This window comes from Moschus berezovskii, chromosome 11, assembly GCF_049115385.1.
Source record: "Moschus berezovskii isolate FMDL1 chromosome 11, NW_MosBer_1.0, whole genome shotgun sequence".
In the NCBI taxonomy this organism is placed as follows: domain Eukaryota; kingdom Metazoa; phylum Chordata; class Mammalia; order Artiodactyla; family Moschidae; genus Moschus; species Moschus berezovskii.
In genome coordinates this window covers 43,790,658-43,806,152 of record NC_142470.1, presented here as the reverse complement: position 1 = coordinate 43,806,152, position 15,495 = coordinate 43,790,658, and the positions used below count along the sequence as shown (strand labels likewise).

At 48.9% G+C, this 15,495-nt stretch overlaps 1 protein-coding gene across 7 annotated transcripts in view; it reads left to right on the top strand.

Moving 5' to 3' along the window:
• The first annotated feature begins 3,123 nt into the window (after window positions 1-3,123).
• CEP68 (centrosomal protein 68) overlaps window positions 3,124-15,495 on the top strand; it is a 28,749-nt gene continuing 16,377 nt past the window's right edge. For 6 of the 7 annotated variants that reach the window (XM_055401051.2, XM_055401048.2, XM_055401050.2 and 3 more), the window contains exons 1-3: window positions 3,124-3,257; window positions 11,216-11,303; window positions 14,980-15,375. In XM_055401051.2, coding sequence (XP_055257026.2) covers window positions 15,022-15,375 — 354 coding nt within the window. In that variant the 5' untranslated portion in view covers window positions 3,124-3,257; window positions 11,216-11,303; window positions 14,980-15,021. The remainder of the gene's footprint in view (window positions 3,258-11,215; window positions 11,304-14,979; window positions 15,376-15,495) is intronic. The other variant, XM_088841295.1, reaches the window with a different exon arrangement.

Here is a 15,495-nt window from a genome sequence, read left to right as displayed (position 1 = left end):
CTCAAATGGACCATCACCTGCATACTTGGCCCTAGGTCCAGATACAGTGACTGCTGAGACTTCTAACTGTTCTCCTTTGGAGCAGGCCTGAGGACATTTTTGTTGCTGTAGGAGACATGGTTGCATTGTGCAGCCTCAGAGATGGGACTATAGTAGAGGTCCTTTTGGCCACCAGGACCTGAATATCCTTCTGATTTGCAGTGAGCCCCCCTACTCTGAGTCTTAGATTGAGGTTGGGCCCCTCTCCCACACTAGAAGCCAACTGATCCAGTGCAAACCACGACAGAAACCAGAACTCTCCTTGCCTAATGATAGTTAGAACACAGGAATATGACCTACAGTTAGACAAGTCAATCAGTTCAGTTCAGTTCAGTTCAGTCGCTCAGTCGTGTCCGACTCTGCGACCCCATGAACCACAGCACGCCAGGCCTCCCTGTCCATCACCAACTCCTGGAGTTCACTCAAACTCATGTCCATCGAGTCGGTGATGCCATCCAGCCACCTCATTCTCTGTCGTCCCCGACTCCTCCTACCCCCAATCCCTCCTAGCATCAGACTCTTTTCCAGTGAGTCAACTCGTCACATGAGGTGGCCAAAGTATTGGAGTTTCAGACAAGTCAATAGTTCTCCCCAAAACTTGAATCTTGAATGAATACCTAACATCACAGAAGAGTTGGAAACTAATTCATGGTGGCACTGAAAGTGCAGACATATATCCTAAACAGAGCTGCTGGAGCAGTGTGGCTCGGGCTGAGTATCTTGCTCTCCAATCTTCCTGGATTTTTACCATTTCCAGACCTGGTCTCCCAGCTTTTCTGACATAAGCAATATAACCATATACATTTCTAGATTTATTTTGCTTAAGCTTAGAGGCACCATAGGTAAGAAACTCTGTCTCGCAGCCTCATTCTTTAAAACCTCAGACAGGGATTCAGGCCATCTCAGGTGGGGTCACACCTTTGTGGAGAAGAGGAAGGAGATTATAGTTGGCCTGCCCTGGGCTCCATGCCTTCTTGTTCTCTATCCTTCCTGCCTTGGGAGGCAAGAAATGTGATGCCCCTAAAGACTCATCTGATCCAAAGAATTTCAGACAGTTCCTCAAAGGAAAGATCAGTTCTCAGGCAAAAGCAAAAGATGCTCACAACACATAATTACAGAAAGTCATAGCTAAAAGGTGGCGCAGTGGTAAAGAATCCAGCTGCCAATGCAGGAGATACAGGAGACATGGGTTCGATCCCTGGATGGGGAAGATCCTCTGGAGAAGGAAACGGCAACCCACTCCAGGATGCTTGCCTGAAAAATCCGAGGACCCTGGCAGGCTACAGTCCATGGGGTTACAAAGAGTCGGACACAACTGAGTGACTGAGCATGGATGTGAACATCGCTAAAAGGAACCTCAGGAGTCATCCGTCCTATGCCCTCTTACAGACAAGGAAACCAAACAGAGTTGAAAATTATAAAGGCTAGGCACAAGGTACACACAGTGCTGCAGAGTCGAAGAGGGCACATCTGGTTGAGGAGATCAAGGTGGGATTTGATCTGGGACCTGACATAAAACAGGGGGACTGGGCTGGTGTTTTGCTAACTTCAGAATTACTTTTCCACTCATAGTCTGCTTATTTCAAATTCCACCTCCCATGACTTCCTTGGCTTTTTGAGAGCTTACTCATTTGCCCTTGATTTTGTTTTCAAATTCCCTTCACTTGTATTTGGTACCCTGATTCTATCCTCGACTTGGTTACCTGTTTGGACTTGGTTCATTCTCTGTCCAGCTGGTTGTCTTGGCTAGGAAAGCCCCAAGTCTCAACCAGTGGGACTGGATGACAGCCCCAGAGGTCTTCTCTGTATTCAGGGGAGACCAAGGGCCACAAACAAAAACATCTTCCAGTGTCAGGCAGGTAATAATGTGTGAAGTGGCTGGCTGTTACTTAGTACAGAAGTGGTGCTTATGGAACTTAAATTTCTTATCTAAAAAGCAAATAAAATCAATGTGTTGCCCAAGTAAAACCAAGAAACCATGTGGGCTAGTTTCTTCTCTGTCAAAGTTTATGACTCTTGGATTAGACAGAACCCCCAGCTATCATTGCAGGTTGTGGAAAACCCAACAAGTTTTTATCTGGTAACCTGTCTGAGGCCAAAGAGCTTAATGGTAAAGAATGTGTGCTCTGGAATTCAAGTTGCCCACAGCAGGGGTTCAGACATTTACAGATCTGTTTGATGAACTGGTGAGACATTCAAGGTAAGCCAGATTGCTCAAGTGCTGCTGGGTAAACTTGTCAGAACGCAGGACGGGTCTGACAGAGATTACCAGGTGATCCCTTCCCCATTCCAGGCCGGTGGTAGTTCTTTGACACCCCAGGATTCGCTCAGCAGTACAAGCTGTGCAATTAAGTTCCCAGGCCTCATGCTAGCTGGAGGAGAGGAGTGGTGTAAGAGGATGTGCATCGTGGCCTCCCACGAGCTGGATCCCACTTCCCCTCAAATTCCATCACCGATTTCCCATCGGAACGGGCTGCTGGGAGAGCCGCTAGGCAGCTCCTGGTTCATTTGTTCACAAGCCTCCCATCCTTTCCGAGCCTGCCTAAAGTTCCACCTAAAGCTGTCCCCAACCACCAGGCCGGAGGGACCTCGCCCTCCTCCAGCGCTCGAGCGCTGTGGCACCTGTTCAGGCCTCGGTCACACGCCTAATTGTTTAGATGCGAATGTAAACAGACGCACGAAGTCTGGGTCCGCCTCTCTGGCAGTGGCGCGCCAGGAACACTGCCAGGCGCTTTGCCCAAAATGAATGCAAATGAACGGGTGCAGGACTTGGGCTGCGGCCTATTAGCTAAAACAGGGAGCCCGAGGGCACCCACCCTTCCTCGCGGCCGGGGACTATGCACCCTCTCACTACCCCTTTCATCCAGAACACTAGGACGTGAGCCGCCAGCGCGGAAGGCGAGGAAGGACAGCCGACCGAAGTAGCGCCGGCCTCCCATTGGCCAAGGCGGTACCAGGGGTGGGCTGTTCTTGCAGGAGCGGGCCGTGCATTGGTCGAGCCTCCGGCCTGAGGGCTGGAATTGGTCGCGCCTCTGCAGAGGCGCCCTCCGCGCGGAGGCGGGGCGGAGGAGGGCGTGGCCGGCGCTCGGCCCCGCCCCGGGCGTTCAGGACTCGGGCGGGCGGGCCGCGGGGTCCACCTGGGAGTCCGGCTTCGCAGCTGCACACGCGCCTGGTGACGCCGCCGGCTCGTTCGGGGAGTCCGAAGGGCTCCGGACGCGGTAGGTAGCGACCGGCTGGTGCACAGGCGCGGAGCCCGGGGGGCTGCGGCCCGGCCCCCTCGCCCTGCGGGGGCGGGCCGCAGGGCCTGCGTCCCCTTGCCCTAAGGGCGCCGAGGCTTCAAGGGGCCGGGGGCGCCTCGTGCCTGAGCCTCCTCGTTACAGGCGGAGCGGCGGGTGAGGGGAGCTGCCGGGAGTAGGGGCGCGGAGGCGGGAGGCCGTCGTTGGAAAAGCCTGAGCGCGGCGAAATCGGGCCGCGGGAGCGAGCGTGTCCGGGCATCCTCCCGTCCGAGCAGCTGCGCCGCGTTGCTTCCCCGGCCTCAGAGGACTCTTTCTCCTTCGCGGCCTCGCCTCGGGCGTGTCTTGTTTATTACCCTGCGCGCTCGCCTTGCCCAGGTGCTCCGGGAGTTAGGGGCTCGAGCTGCTCCTGGATCCGGGCTGCCTTCGAGACCCTGTCTCACCCGCTCAGGGTCATTCCGGCTGTTAAGATGGAGACGAACGATGCCTTCTGGTCGCTTTGAATGCGGCAGCCCCCGCTGCCGAGGAGAAAATGCGGTTCGTCTCACGTGTTTTGCCTGGAAAGGCCACTCTTCCCAACTGTCATCACTAGAATGGTTCTCAGCCCAGGGGCACAAGTCCAAAACCTGTTTCAGGCCCTTTATAATTATTGGGTTGGGTTCGATGTATTGTTTTTAATAAAAATGAACGGAAATCAGCCAGTGCCACAGCAGATTTGGACCTCACTGGGAGTTTACTGGAGGGGGGTGGGGAGGGCGGACACGAAGATAGATGACATTCATAAATACTCTTCTGTTCCTAGACCTAGGATGTGAAGGTTGTTAAAATACATGATACAGTGTTTTGGGTCAAGAAGTCAGCGGTACCAGGCTTGATTAAAAGAGGTGGAAGTAACAACAAAATTCTGTAAAGCAATTATCCTTCAATAAAAAAAAGGAAAAGGAAAAAAAGAGGTAGAGGTCATCTCTTCTCATTCTTGTTCCTTCCACCACCTGCGTCAATCAGTTCTGGGTCTCCTCCTACAGAAAAGGGCAAATAACTCAGGTTTCACCTCTTCTGGAAAGCTTATTACAGTTATTTCCCTACCTCTCAACTAATAATCACTTTGGTCTGCCTTCTGTAGCTTCTGTTCTTATACATCACACTGTATTGTGGTTTCCCCAGCCCCTAGGACGGTGCTTGGAACACAGAAGACACTCAGTGGTTGAAGGAAGCCAAAAGAAAGCAAAAAATCAGTAGTGTAGCCAAAAGTCGACAAAATAAAAACTTTAATTCCATTACCATGTTGGGCCAGTTATTCGTACAGGTGAGGAAAGCATTTGAGCTGTGGCTCTCAAGTCAAATCCCATGACTTTAGCTCAACCATGTTACTAACTTTGGATAAGTTAGGTAACTTCCTCATGCCTCAGTTTCCTCAGTAAAATGGAAGTGACAATAGTACCTACTTCATGATTTTTGAGGATTAAATAAAACATTGACATAAAGTGTTTGGCATAGTTCCCTGGCACAAGGGAAATGTTCCTTAGCTGTTAACACTTGTTAGGATAAAAATAAATGTAATTGAGCAGATTCAGTAACACTAAACATCTGTATAGTATTTAACCCTCAGGTTCTGTCTGCCTTTTGGTCCTTATCTGTTCCTTGATTTTAAAAACATTTCTTAAGCCAGTCCAGATTTTTCCCCTCACTGCAAAAGTGTTCCATGGAAGATTACCTGTTTATGTATTTAAAGTACCATCACCCACTGGAGATTGATGGAGTGCCAAATAACAATTTGGCCAAGTATTGCAGTAATATTTGATGCCCTCTTCATGTGGTCTGTTACTGAAAATGGTCATGTAAAAGCAGAGGAGAGGGAGGTTGATGTGGCTGACAAAAAAGTTGGTTCAGATGGAAGTGGACTTGAGATGGTGTCTCTCCTTTTAACTTAAATCTGTTTTCATGAAAAAACTGTCTCCTGTCTTTAAAGCTGTTCACAAACATTGTGAACAGTGGAAGAAGTCTTCTAGTAGCTCTGAATCTATTTGCTAGACCTTGAGGTGGCAGATGCACCCCTTAGGGGGAGGTTGCCTCACTTCCAGGTTTTCCTGTACCACTTTCTGGTCACAGGAAACAGGCTAAGTTGTCTATTTCCTGCCAGCTGTAGGTCCCCTTGGCATGTCAGTTTCTCTTAAATTACTCAGAGTCTCCAAAACAGACCCTGTCTCTTCTCACTTGTAACTATCACAGGAGAATTCCAGTCTCTGATTGTGCTTTTAGTGTAGCTACATGAATCTGGAATCCTTTCTAGGAAATACTGTTCTTTCTGAAGATGCCCTTCCAGTTGTGACATCCTGTCATTAACCATTAAGAAACCTGCCACAAGGTGTGAGCTTTTCCTAGTGTCCTGTTGGAAAGACCTTAAGGACTGCTGCTGCTGCGGCTAAGTCGCTTCAGTCGTGTCCGACTCTACGCGACCCCATAGACAGCAGCCCACCAGGCTCCTCTGTCCATGGGATTTTCCAGGCAAGAGTACTGGAGTGGGGTGCCATTGCCTTCTCCGGAACTTAAGGACAGGGACCATAAATTTCTTTCTTTTGTCTACCTTGCATAAGGTGGGCGCTTGATGAATGGTTGGAAAGCCATTGTATTTCCCTTTCAGGATGCTGAAACAGGCTTACTAACTTGGTGGTTCTGAAACATTACTGTGCCTACCAACCACCTGGAGAGCTTGCTAAGATGTAGATCCTGATTCCAGAGCTCTGGGGTGGTGCCTGAGAATCTGCATTCCCAGCAAGCTCGGAGGTGATGCAGATGCTGCTTTGCCGTGGACAACACTTTAAGTAGAAAGATACTAACATAAGGATCTACATTTGATTTTTAGATGTACTGGTAAACAGGCTTTGTTTTCTTCTGGCATTTGATGAAGTGTTGGATTTAGAGCTTTTTTTAAAAAAAAAATTCTGTTTTTAACACTTCCTCTATTTTGTTTCGAAAATTGTTTGAGTAATCTTTCCAAAATCATTTCAGTGTAATAAGATTTTTAATAAGTGATTGAGACAGATCAGGTGAAAAAGAAATACCAAAGTTGAATGCCTCTCTGGCCTCTGCATTTTACTTGCGTGAGACTATTGATTTGGTTCTGAGCTTCCAAACAGCAAGAGCAAAGAGGAGAATTTTTTTTAAATCAGTTTTGTCAGTGCCTATATAAAGAGTAAACTGGCTATTAAGTGAAATCGCAGTGTCTTGTTACAGAGACCTGAGAATTCTTCTCCAAAGAGAAATGTTGTTAATGGCATCTCCAGAATATCAGTAGGTTTCTTATCAGTCTTCACATTGTGTGGCCCGACGGACTTACAGAGAACTGTCAGTGGCCTGTGGAACTGCAGCCATGTGGTCCAGGGCCAGCCTCTTTAGACAGTAGGAATGATTTGTGTTATGGAGCAGATGGTTTTGTGACCTTGCTCTTTGGTGGGAACAGAGTAGTGTTAGTTACTCGTTGATATCCAATTCTTTGCAAACCCAGGCTGTATCCGCCAGGCTCCTCTCTCCATGGGATTCTCCTGGTAAGAGTACTGTACTGGGTTGCAATTCCCTTCTCCAGAGAATCTTCCCGACCCCGGGATCGAACCCAGGTCTCTGGCGTTGCAGGCAGATTCTTTACCATTTGAGCTACAGGGAAGACCTAGGTGGGAACAGAGAGTCCACTTAATGGACACATTCAATCCCCATCATCCTCATACTTTGAGCTTCGTTGGATGGCAATAATCTACTGCCAAGGAGGCCAGAGAGCTTGGGGTGGGGGGAGGGGTGGCTGGAAGCTCAGTTAAGATCTTTGTAGATGCGGCAGTGCATCTCCTTAAAGGCCATCTAAAGACCTCTTGTGACAAGTTAAAAGATTGGCCTTGCTGTGAGGTTCTCTGTGGCCCCAATCACAGGGAACACAGTTTTGGTTGATTTTTTAAAAAACTTCTTTATTAAGCTGGTTGCATAAAAGATATTATACATTCTCATCTTAACAGTTCTTGTCATGAACAAAAGCAGCAAAAATATTGCAGTAGTAAGATGTGCTTCACATACAATCACATGGTAATAGGAGCTCAGGCCCCGAAGTGGCTGCAGGGCTTGCGCAGCCAGGGAAGGAGCAGGTGGAAGGGGGGTGGCTTTGAGCCATGGGCCACCCAGTCTCAAACCTCCGGCACAGCGTTCCTGGCAGCCACCCAACTCTGAGGCCGGCCTGGGCCTCTTGTGACTGCCCCTTTTGTTGGCCTCCCCACATACATCTTCACCTGCTTTCATACTGTCTCCCATGCCTGGACTGGCTTCTGCCTTTGAGCCCCTTTCTGCCATCCATCTAGTCCCCCAGAAGCCTTCCAGCAAAACTGACAGTGCTGGGTCCACCCCACCGCCCCCCTTTCTCCCTTGTGTGAAGATTCATGTTCCTAGAGAAAGGGCAGCACGGAGAGCCTCTTTGTCTTCTTCTCCGGCCTGATTCTGCCACCGCGTGTGCATGGAATTCATTGACTGCTTATACCTATGGCCTCCTACTTAAACAGCTCGAAGCTTAAGGGCTTTAGCCCCTGAGCTGGCAGGGCTGGCTCAGGCAGCACCTGGCCTCCGTGGCTGTTACAGGTGCTCTCTGCGCACACAGGTGCAGAGATGGGTCCCGGGCAGAACCTGGCTTCCTGGGGCAGAGTTACTGTAAATCAGATGGTTTGTGAGCTTGTGATTTAGGAAATCCTGATCAGAGGAGGATTGTCCCCTCAGTTGAGCATTTGTACATTTGAATGGTTTAGTTAAGAGAAGAACATAGCCAGCCCCCCTCAACCTCCTCTCCTTTCCACCCACATATGGACTTCCAGGTTCTCTGTTCTCCATCCTGGACAGGAGTGAGTGGGAGGAAGTCCTGGCAGCTGTGACAGGCCTGCACAAGGAGTGTGCGGCCAGTACTAGGAAGGGTCAGATGTCCAGACTTAACCAGTTAGTGTGACCCCATACATGATGTATGAGCATATCTTTACTGTAGGCCAAGAGTAAGCCAAGCCTCCGTCATTCCTAATTTCATCTGGTAGGTCTTACGGTCTCTGCTGGTCTTGGAAACTGACAGAATTTTAATACCAAACTCCAAGTGGTCCCTCTCCCGGAGTTTGCCCAAACTCATGTCCGTTAGGTTGGTTGATGCTATCTAACCATCTCATCCTCTGCCACCTGCTTCTCCTTTTGCCTTCAATCTTTCCCGGCATCAGAGTCTTCCAAAGAGTCAGCTCCTCGCATCAGGTGGCCAAAATATTGGAGCTTCAGCATCAGTCCTTCCAATGAATATTCAGGGTTGATTTCCTTTCAGTTCAGTTCAGTTCAGTCGCTCAGTCATGTCCGACTCTCCGCGACCCCATGAATCACAGCACGCCAGGCCTCCCTGTCCATCACCAACTCCCGGAGTACACTCAAACTCATGTCCACAGAGTCGGTGATGCCATCCAGCCATCTCATTCTTGGTCGTCCCCTTCTCCCGCCCCCAACCTTTCCCAGCATCAGAGTCTTTTCCAGTGAGTCAACTCGTCGCATGAGGTGGCCAAAGTATTGCAGTTTCAGCTTTAGCATCAGTCCCTCCAATGAACATCCAGGATTGATCTCCTTTAGAATGGACTGGTTGGATCTCCTTGCAGTATAAGGGACTCTCAAGAGTCTTCTCCAACACCACAGTTCAAAAGCATCGATTCTTCGGCGATCAGCCTTCTTCACAGTCCAACTCTCACATCCATACATGACCACGGGAAAAACCATTGCCTTGACTAGACGGACCTTGGTTGGCAAAGTAATGTCTCTGCTTTTTAACATACTATCCAGGTTGGCCATAACTTTCCTTCCAAGGAGCAAGCGTCTTTTAATTTCATGGCTGCAATCAGCATCTGCAGTGCTTTTGGAGCCCAAAAAAACAAAGTCTGACACTGTTTCCACTGTTTTTCCATCTATTTCCCATGAAATGATGGGACCAGATGCCATGATCTTTGTTTTCTGAATGTTGAGCTTCAAACCAACCTTTTCACTCTCCTCTTTCACTTTCATCAAGAGGCTTTTGAGTTCCTCTTCACTTTCTGCCATAAGGGTAGTGTCATCTGCATATCTAAGGTTATTGATATTTCTCCCAGCAATCTTGATTCCAGCTTGTGCTTCTTCCAGCCCAGCATTCCTCATGATGTACTCTGCATATAAGTTAAATAAGCAAGGTGACAGTATACAACCTTGACGTACACCTTTTCCTATTTGGAACCAATCTGTTGTTCCATGTCCAGTTTTAACTGTTGCTTCCTGACCTGCATACAGGTTTCTCAAGAGGCAGGTCAGGTGGTCTGGGATTGCCATCTCTTTCCTTTAGGATGACTGATTTGATCTCCCTGCAGTCCACGGGACTCTCAAGAGTCTTCTTCAACACCACAGTTCGAAAGCATCAATTCTTTGGTGTTTAGCCTTCTTTATGGTCTGACATCCATACATGACTCCTGGAAACCATTAGCTTTGATTATACGGAGCTTTGTCGGCAGAGTGATGTCTCTGGTGTTTAATATGCTGTCAAGGTTTGTCTTAGCTTTCCTTCCAAGGAGCAAGCATCTTTTAATGACCGCAGTCAATGTCTGCAGTGATTTGGGAGCCCAAGGAAATATAGTCTGTCACTGCTTCTACTTTTTCCCCTTCTATTTGCCATGAAGTGATGGGACTGGATGCCATGATCTTAGTTTTTTGAATGTTGAGTTTTAAACCAGCTTTTTCACGCTCCTTTTTGACTTTCATCAAGAGGCTCTTTATTTCTCTTCACTTTCTGCCATTATAGTGGTATCATCTACATATCTGAAGTTATTGATGTTTCTCCTGGCAATCTTGATTCCAGTTTGTGATTTATCCAGCCTGGCATTTCACATGATGTACTCTGCATATAAGTTAAATAAACAGGGTAACAATCTACAGTCTTGTCATACTCCTTTCCCAATTTTGAACTGGTCTATTGTTCCATGTCTGCTTGTAACTGTTGTTTCTTTAAAGAATTTTACACAGTTTGTTGTGATCCACACAGTCAAAGGCTTTTTTGTAGTCAGTGAAGTGGAAGTAGATGTTTTTCTGGAATTCCTTTACTCCCTCCATGATCTGCTGAATGTTGGCGATTCGCTCTCTCATCCTGCAGTTCAAGTGGCTTGTCTCTTGACTTGACCAAGCACAGGGTTAAACTGGTGTGTGCTGATCTTTCTCAGATGGGAGGCTTGAATTCATTGTTTCATTGTCTGTGTTCAGAGCCCTCCAGTCACTCAGTCCAATTTCTTGTCACTTTCATGACTGGGGCCTCTGCCCACCTAGGAGCTGCTGACCTCCAAAAACACTGTAAAGTGTGTGATCAGAGATCAGGGACGACCCACGAAGAGCAGCAGATTGTTTAATGCTGCTGACAGCATAGGCCATTTTCATCTGAGCAGTCCATTTGGTGTTCTGGAAAGGAGGAAGCTTGTCTCACTGGAAGGATTCAAGCAGAATCCCCTTCTCCATCCTCACCCTCAGCGGGGTGAGAAGAAACAATGATGTGTAAAATCTAGAATCTGTGTGGACATGAGAGCTGGACTGTTGTGCAGTGTTAAGATGCCCACCTGACAATTGCCCTCAAAGTTGAGCCCTTTATCCATTTGCTTGGCTGATGATGGATGTCTTCAGCAGTCGTTCCTGCAAGGAGTTTTCCCTATCCCAGTTGATTTCTCCCTTTCTTTGTTTTCTGTAATACTTATGTACAATTTGGATTGAACACTCTTGGTGGACTTTTTTCGTTTCACATGAATCTGTTTTAATTCTCATTTAAAAAAAAAAAAAAGCTCGTGTGCCACAGGGAAAATACACTTGATTTGTTAGGCAGATTAATAAGTGAGATTATGAACAGACTGTGTATCCAGACTGAGAAAATAACCACCTATAATCTGTCTTTTCAGAAGTACCATTTCCATGAAAATCACTGAATTTCAGACCTTCTCTCCTGGCTGCTGAAGGACTTCTGGCAACACTGTTCACTTAGTTCAGGTTTGTATCTATACTTGAAAGTTACCTAGCGGTATCTCCAGAGGAGCTTTTAGTTCTGGCCCACGACTCATCCCCAGGATGAAGAGGTACCTTCTTTCTGAATAGTGAAATCCAGACAAGACAGATCAAAAATACATTGTTAAACAAAGATAGAGGTCATTTCTTTGTACCCCTCTATTGCCCCAGCATCATCTTATTCCAATCCCCTGTCATTAAGACCACATGCTTTAGTGAAGGGGGACCAGGAGAGTAAATATGGATTAGCCACCCATCATGGCCTGACTCTGGCCATTGAAATAATTTCTGGAAATGGAGCAAGAAACTGGGGCCTCTGATTAGGTTCAGCCTTTACCCTTATTTTTCCAGCTGATGGGCTCAGCTTGTTCCTATAATTGTGAAAATAGTTTGCTTGTCATCATCTTCATGTGCCGTTTCTTAAATAGCCACTAGGTGAGGATGTGGCTCCTTGAAGGTCTTTCTTGTGGGACTTGGTCCCTTACCAGTCTCTCTAACCCTCTTCTGCTTTGTGTGTCTGTTTTGTACCTTGTTCCCCAGTTGGTTCGTAAAGAGCTTGGGTTCTGGAGTCACTCAGGCCTGGATTTGACTCTCTGAAAGGTTTCCCTGCTCTGTGAAATTAGGATAAGAGGACCCACCTCCTGTGGGAAACTGGCGTGCTCTCAGGCCACAGGTGGGAGTGTACCAGATCCCCGAAGTACCCGTGTGAGTCCCCTTCACCTCAGCAGTTTCCTCTGACTCTTGATACTGTGGGTGTGCTAGTACGTGTGCAGTGGGAGGGTGTGTGTGTGTGCGCATGCATGCTTGTTCATCACAGCATTAGTAGCAAAAGGTTGGAAATCACATAAATATCCACCAGTAGGTGGAATAAGCTAGCGTGCATCCTTACAGTGGAGTACAGTGCTGGGTGGTGGCAGAAAACAGAAGGCGCTGACTGTGCATTGCTAAGGAAAGATCTCCAAAGTATCTCATTTAAAAAAAGAAAGCAAAAATTCGTGTCCTGTAAAGTTAATGAGTTTCGTGTTAAAGGGGGCAGAGGGGGAAGATGAAATACATATTTTGTTTGTCTACATATACATCAAGAGATGAGAAACACACAGCATTAATTAGATTTACCTGTTTTTTTGTGGGAGTATCTAGTGGTAAATATTTTTGCTTGATTTATATGAAAAATTGGCTACTTTGTCTTCCTCTGTTGGAGTCATTTGTTCCTTGTAAGGTGCCTTGTTTCACTAATTCTGTCTCCTCGCAGCCCCCCCACCCCGCCCCATGACACTCGGTGGCCTGCCCCATGCACTGTGCACAGGCGCTGTCCACATGCCCTGTGTCCTCTGGGGTAGAGGAGGGAGACCTGCATATGCAGTGTATTCTGTGTCTGAACCATATGTAACCGGTTCAAGGCAGTCATTCTTCTGATGAGTCGCTGTGCACACGATGGTCATGGGAAGGTGCTAAGAGTGCCCTGACCTCCGTTCTGCTCTTGGCTCGCTGCTGACTGGAGCCTCGCGGGTCAGCCAGAATACTCTTGTTTTCGGGTGCACTGTCCCCACCAGTGGTGTTTCCAGTGTGAGGACCGAGCAGGATGAGCCCCCTCCATGGCTGCCTCCACCTGCTCAGGCTTCCCGGCTGCCCCAGCACCTCCTGTTGCCATCAGTGCCTTCTTGTCTCTGAGGAAACGAGGCTGTTTCTGGCCAGGTTTTAGCTTTGAGCTTGGCAGTGCATTCGAGGCAGCTGCCCAAATCCTGGGCGCTTGCACTCCCTTGCCTCCCTGTTCAGTCCTCCCGGAATTCTTCTCCTGCCCGCTTTCATCCCAGCCTCATCCAGCCCTGGCTCCCAGCAGAGCCCTTGCCTGTGCACTCAAGCTCAGGGTCCCCCTCTGTTGTCCCTGAAGCTCCTGTTGGAATGGCACTGTTCTCAGATCCAACTCCCAGATCGTTCCTTCCCTCACCCCAAGGACTCACCCTGGTTCTCCCCTCCCTGCTGCCTGCCCTGTGTACTTCTCTGTTGTTGTCACTTGTGAGTGTGCCGTGGGACCACTGCCATTGTCATCCACCCGGATTTCCACAGCTTCCCTCAGTTACCCATTAATTGGAACCCAGGTCAGTGGGAGGACAGTTGGTGCTGTAGCTCTGGCCATCCTTGGAATGAGAAGTGCCCACCTGCTCCACAGCCCAGGGTGTGGCTTCCCGACTGCCTCTCCTTGGCTGGCAGAGCAGGCACTGTGGGAGCCGTGAGCTCAGCCACAGCCTGAAGTAGAGCAGTCGGAGCCAGCTTGCCTGCTGCTGGGCTGTGGTGACAGCAACTGCTGCAGCGCTGGCACAGGGAGGGCCCCAGTCAGGCCCCTTGCCCCGTGGGGCTGGGCCAAAGGGACAGGTGACTGTGTGTGTTCAGTCAGCAAGTTGTGTCCGACTCTTTGCAACCGCATGAACTGCAGCACACCAGAGCTCCCTGCCCCTCACCATCTCTTGGAGTTGGCCCAAGTTCATGTCCGTTGAATTAGTGAAGCCATCCGACCATCTCATCCTCTGTCACCCTCTTCTTCTGCCTTCAATCTTTCCCAGCATCAGGGTCTTTTCCAGTGAGTCAGCTGTTCACATCAGCTGGCCAAGTATTGGAGCCTCAGCATCAGTCCTTCCTTGAATATTCAGGGTTGATTTATTTTAGGATTAACTGGTTTGATCTCCTTGCTCTCCAAGGGACTCTTAAGAGTCTTCTCCAGCACCACAGTTCAAAAGCATCAATTCTTAAGCGCTCTGCCTTCTTTATGGTCCAGCTCTCACATCCATACATGACTGCTGGAAAGACTGTAGCCTTGACTATGTGGACCTTCGTCAGCAAAGGGATGTCTCTGCCTTTTTACACACTGTCTAGGCTTGTCGTAGCTTTCCTGCCAAAAAGCAATTGTCTTCTAATTTCATGGCTACAGTCACCACCTGCACCGATTTTAGAGCCCAAGAAGAGAAAATCTGTCACTGCTTCCACATTTTCCCCTTCTATTTGCCATGAAGTGATGGGACCGAATGCCACGCTCTTAGGTTTTTTTTAATATTATGGCTCAGACAGCAAGGGTGACTTTAGGCAGGACCAAACCGTGACTCAGGCTTCCCAGTACTGGTGGTGAAGAACCCACCTGCCATTGTAGGTAGACATAATAGACGTGGGTTCGATTTCTGGGTTGGGAAGATCTCCTGGAGGAGGGGATGGCAACCCACCTCAGTATTCTTGCATGGAGAATCCCAAGGACAAGAGGAGCCTGGTGGACTATGGTATATGGGGTTGAAAAGAGTCAGACACGACTGAAGTGACTTAGCACGCAGCACAAAACTTGACTCTGGTTTGGACTTGCGTTGACACTCCTGGGCATCTGTTGAGTCTCGGTGCATCTCAGGGTGCAGGTGTTTACAGCTGGCCTTGCCCTTGCTGGGGGCAGGTATGGGATGGGCTCCAGCCACATAACAGCAGAGGACAAGATGACAGCTCCTGCATCCCCTTTGGAAGGATCTGGAGCTGAGGAAAAGCCAGACCTCTGTTTTCTTTGAGGAAGTAGCCATCATTTGTTCTTTTGGCCAAAAAAAATTTGTCTTAATCATTAAGAAATAAAAGGTTTCCTGGTCATAGAAGCAGGAAGTTTAACTTTTTCTTTCCCTTTCCCCCCTTGTAGGGAGCTGAAGCTTCAGCAGAACCCTGACCCAGGGACATCTCAATGGCCCTGGGAGAAGAAAAGGCAGAGGGGGAGGCATCCTCAGACATGAAGGCCCCTTCCTGTGGGATTTGGAGCCGCAGGGAGCAGGAGCTGAGCCCTGCAGGGCCTGTGCTCGGGGAGCAGCCACCACGCCTGGAAGCTGAGGGAGGACCAGCCTCCCCTGTTGGGGGCACTGAGGGGCTCCCCAGCCCTGCCTGCTATGGTGGGGTTGGCCCTGGCCCCTCCAGAGCCTGCCAGCCACCAGCCAGCGGGGCCAGCAGGGAGCCAGCAGCTGGTGGGTCTAAGCCCGCATTCAGTTGCATGCCTTCTCCTGCTGGCCTGGAGACTGGTGATCTGCCCTCTGCGGGAAGCCAGGTAGGCACCAGGGTAGTGGGGCTGTCCTTTGAGAGTCCACTCCAGCACTGTCTCACCATCTTACAACTTCCCCAGCGCCCGTATGAGGCGGGGAGGTAGGGGAGCTTAGGTAGCTTGGAT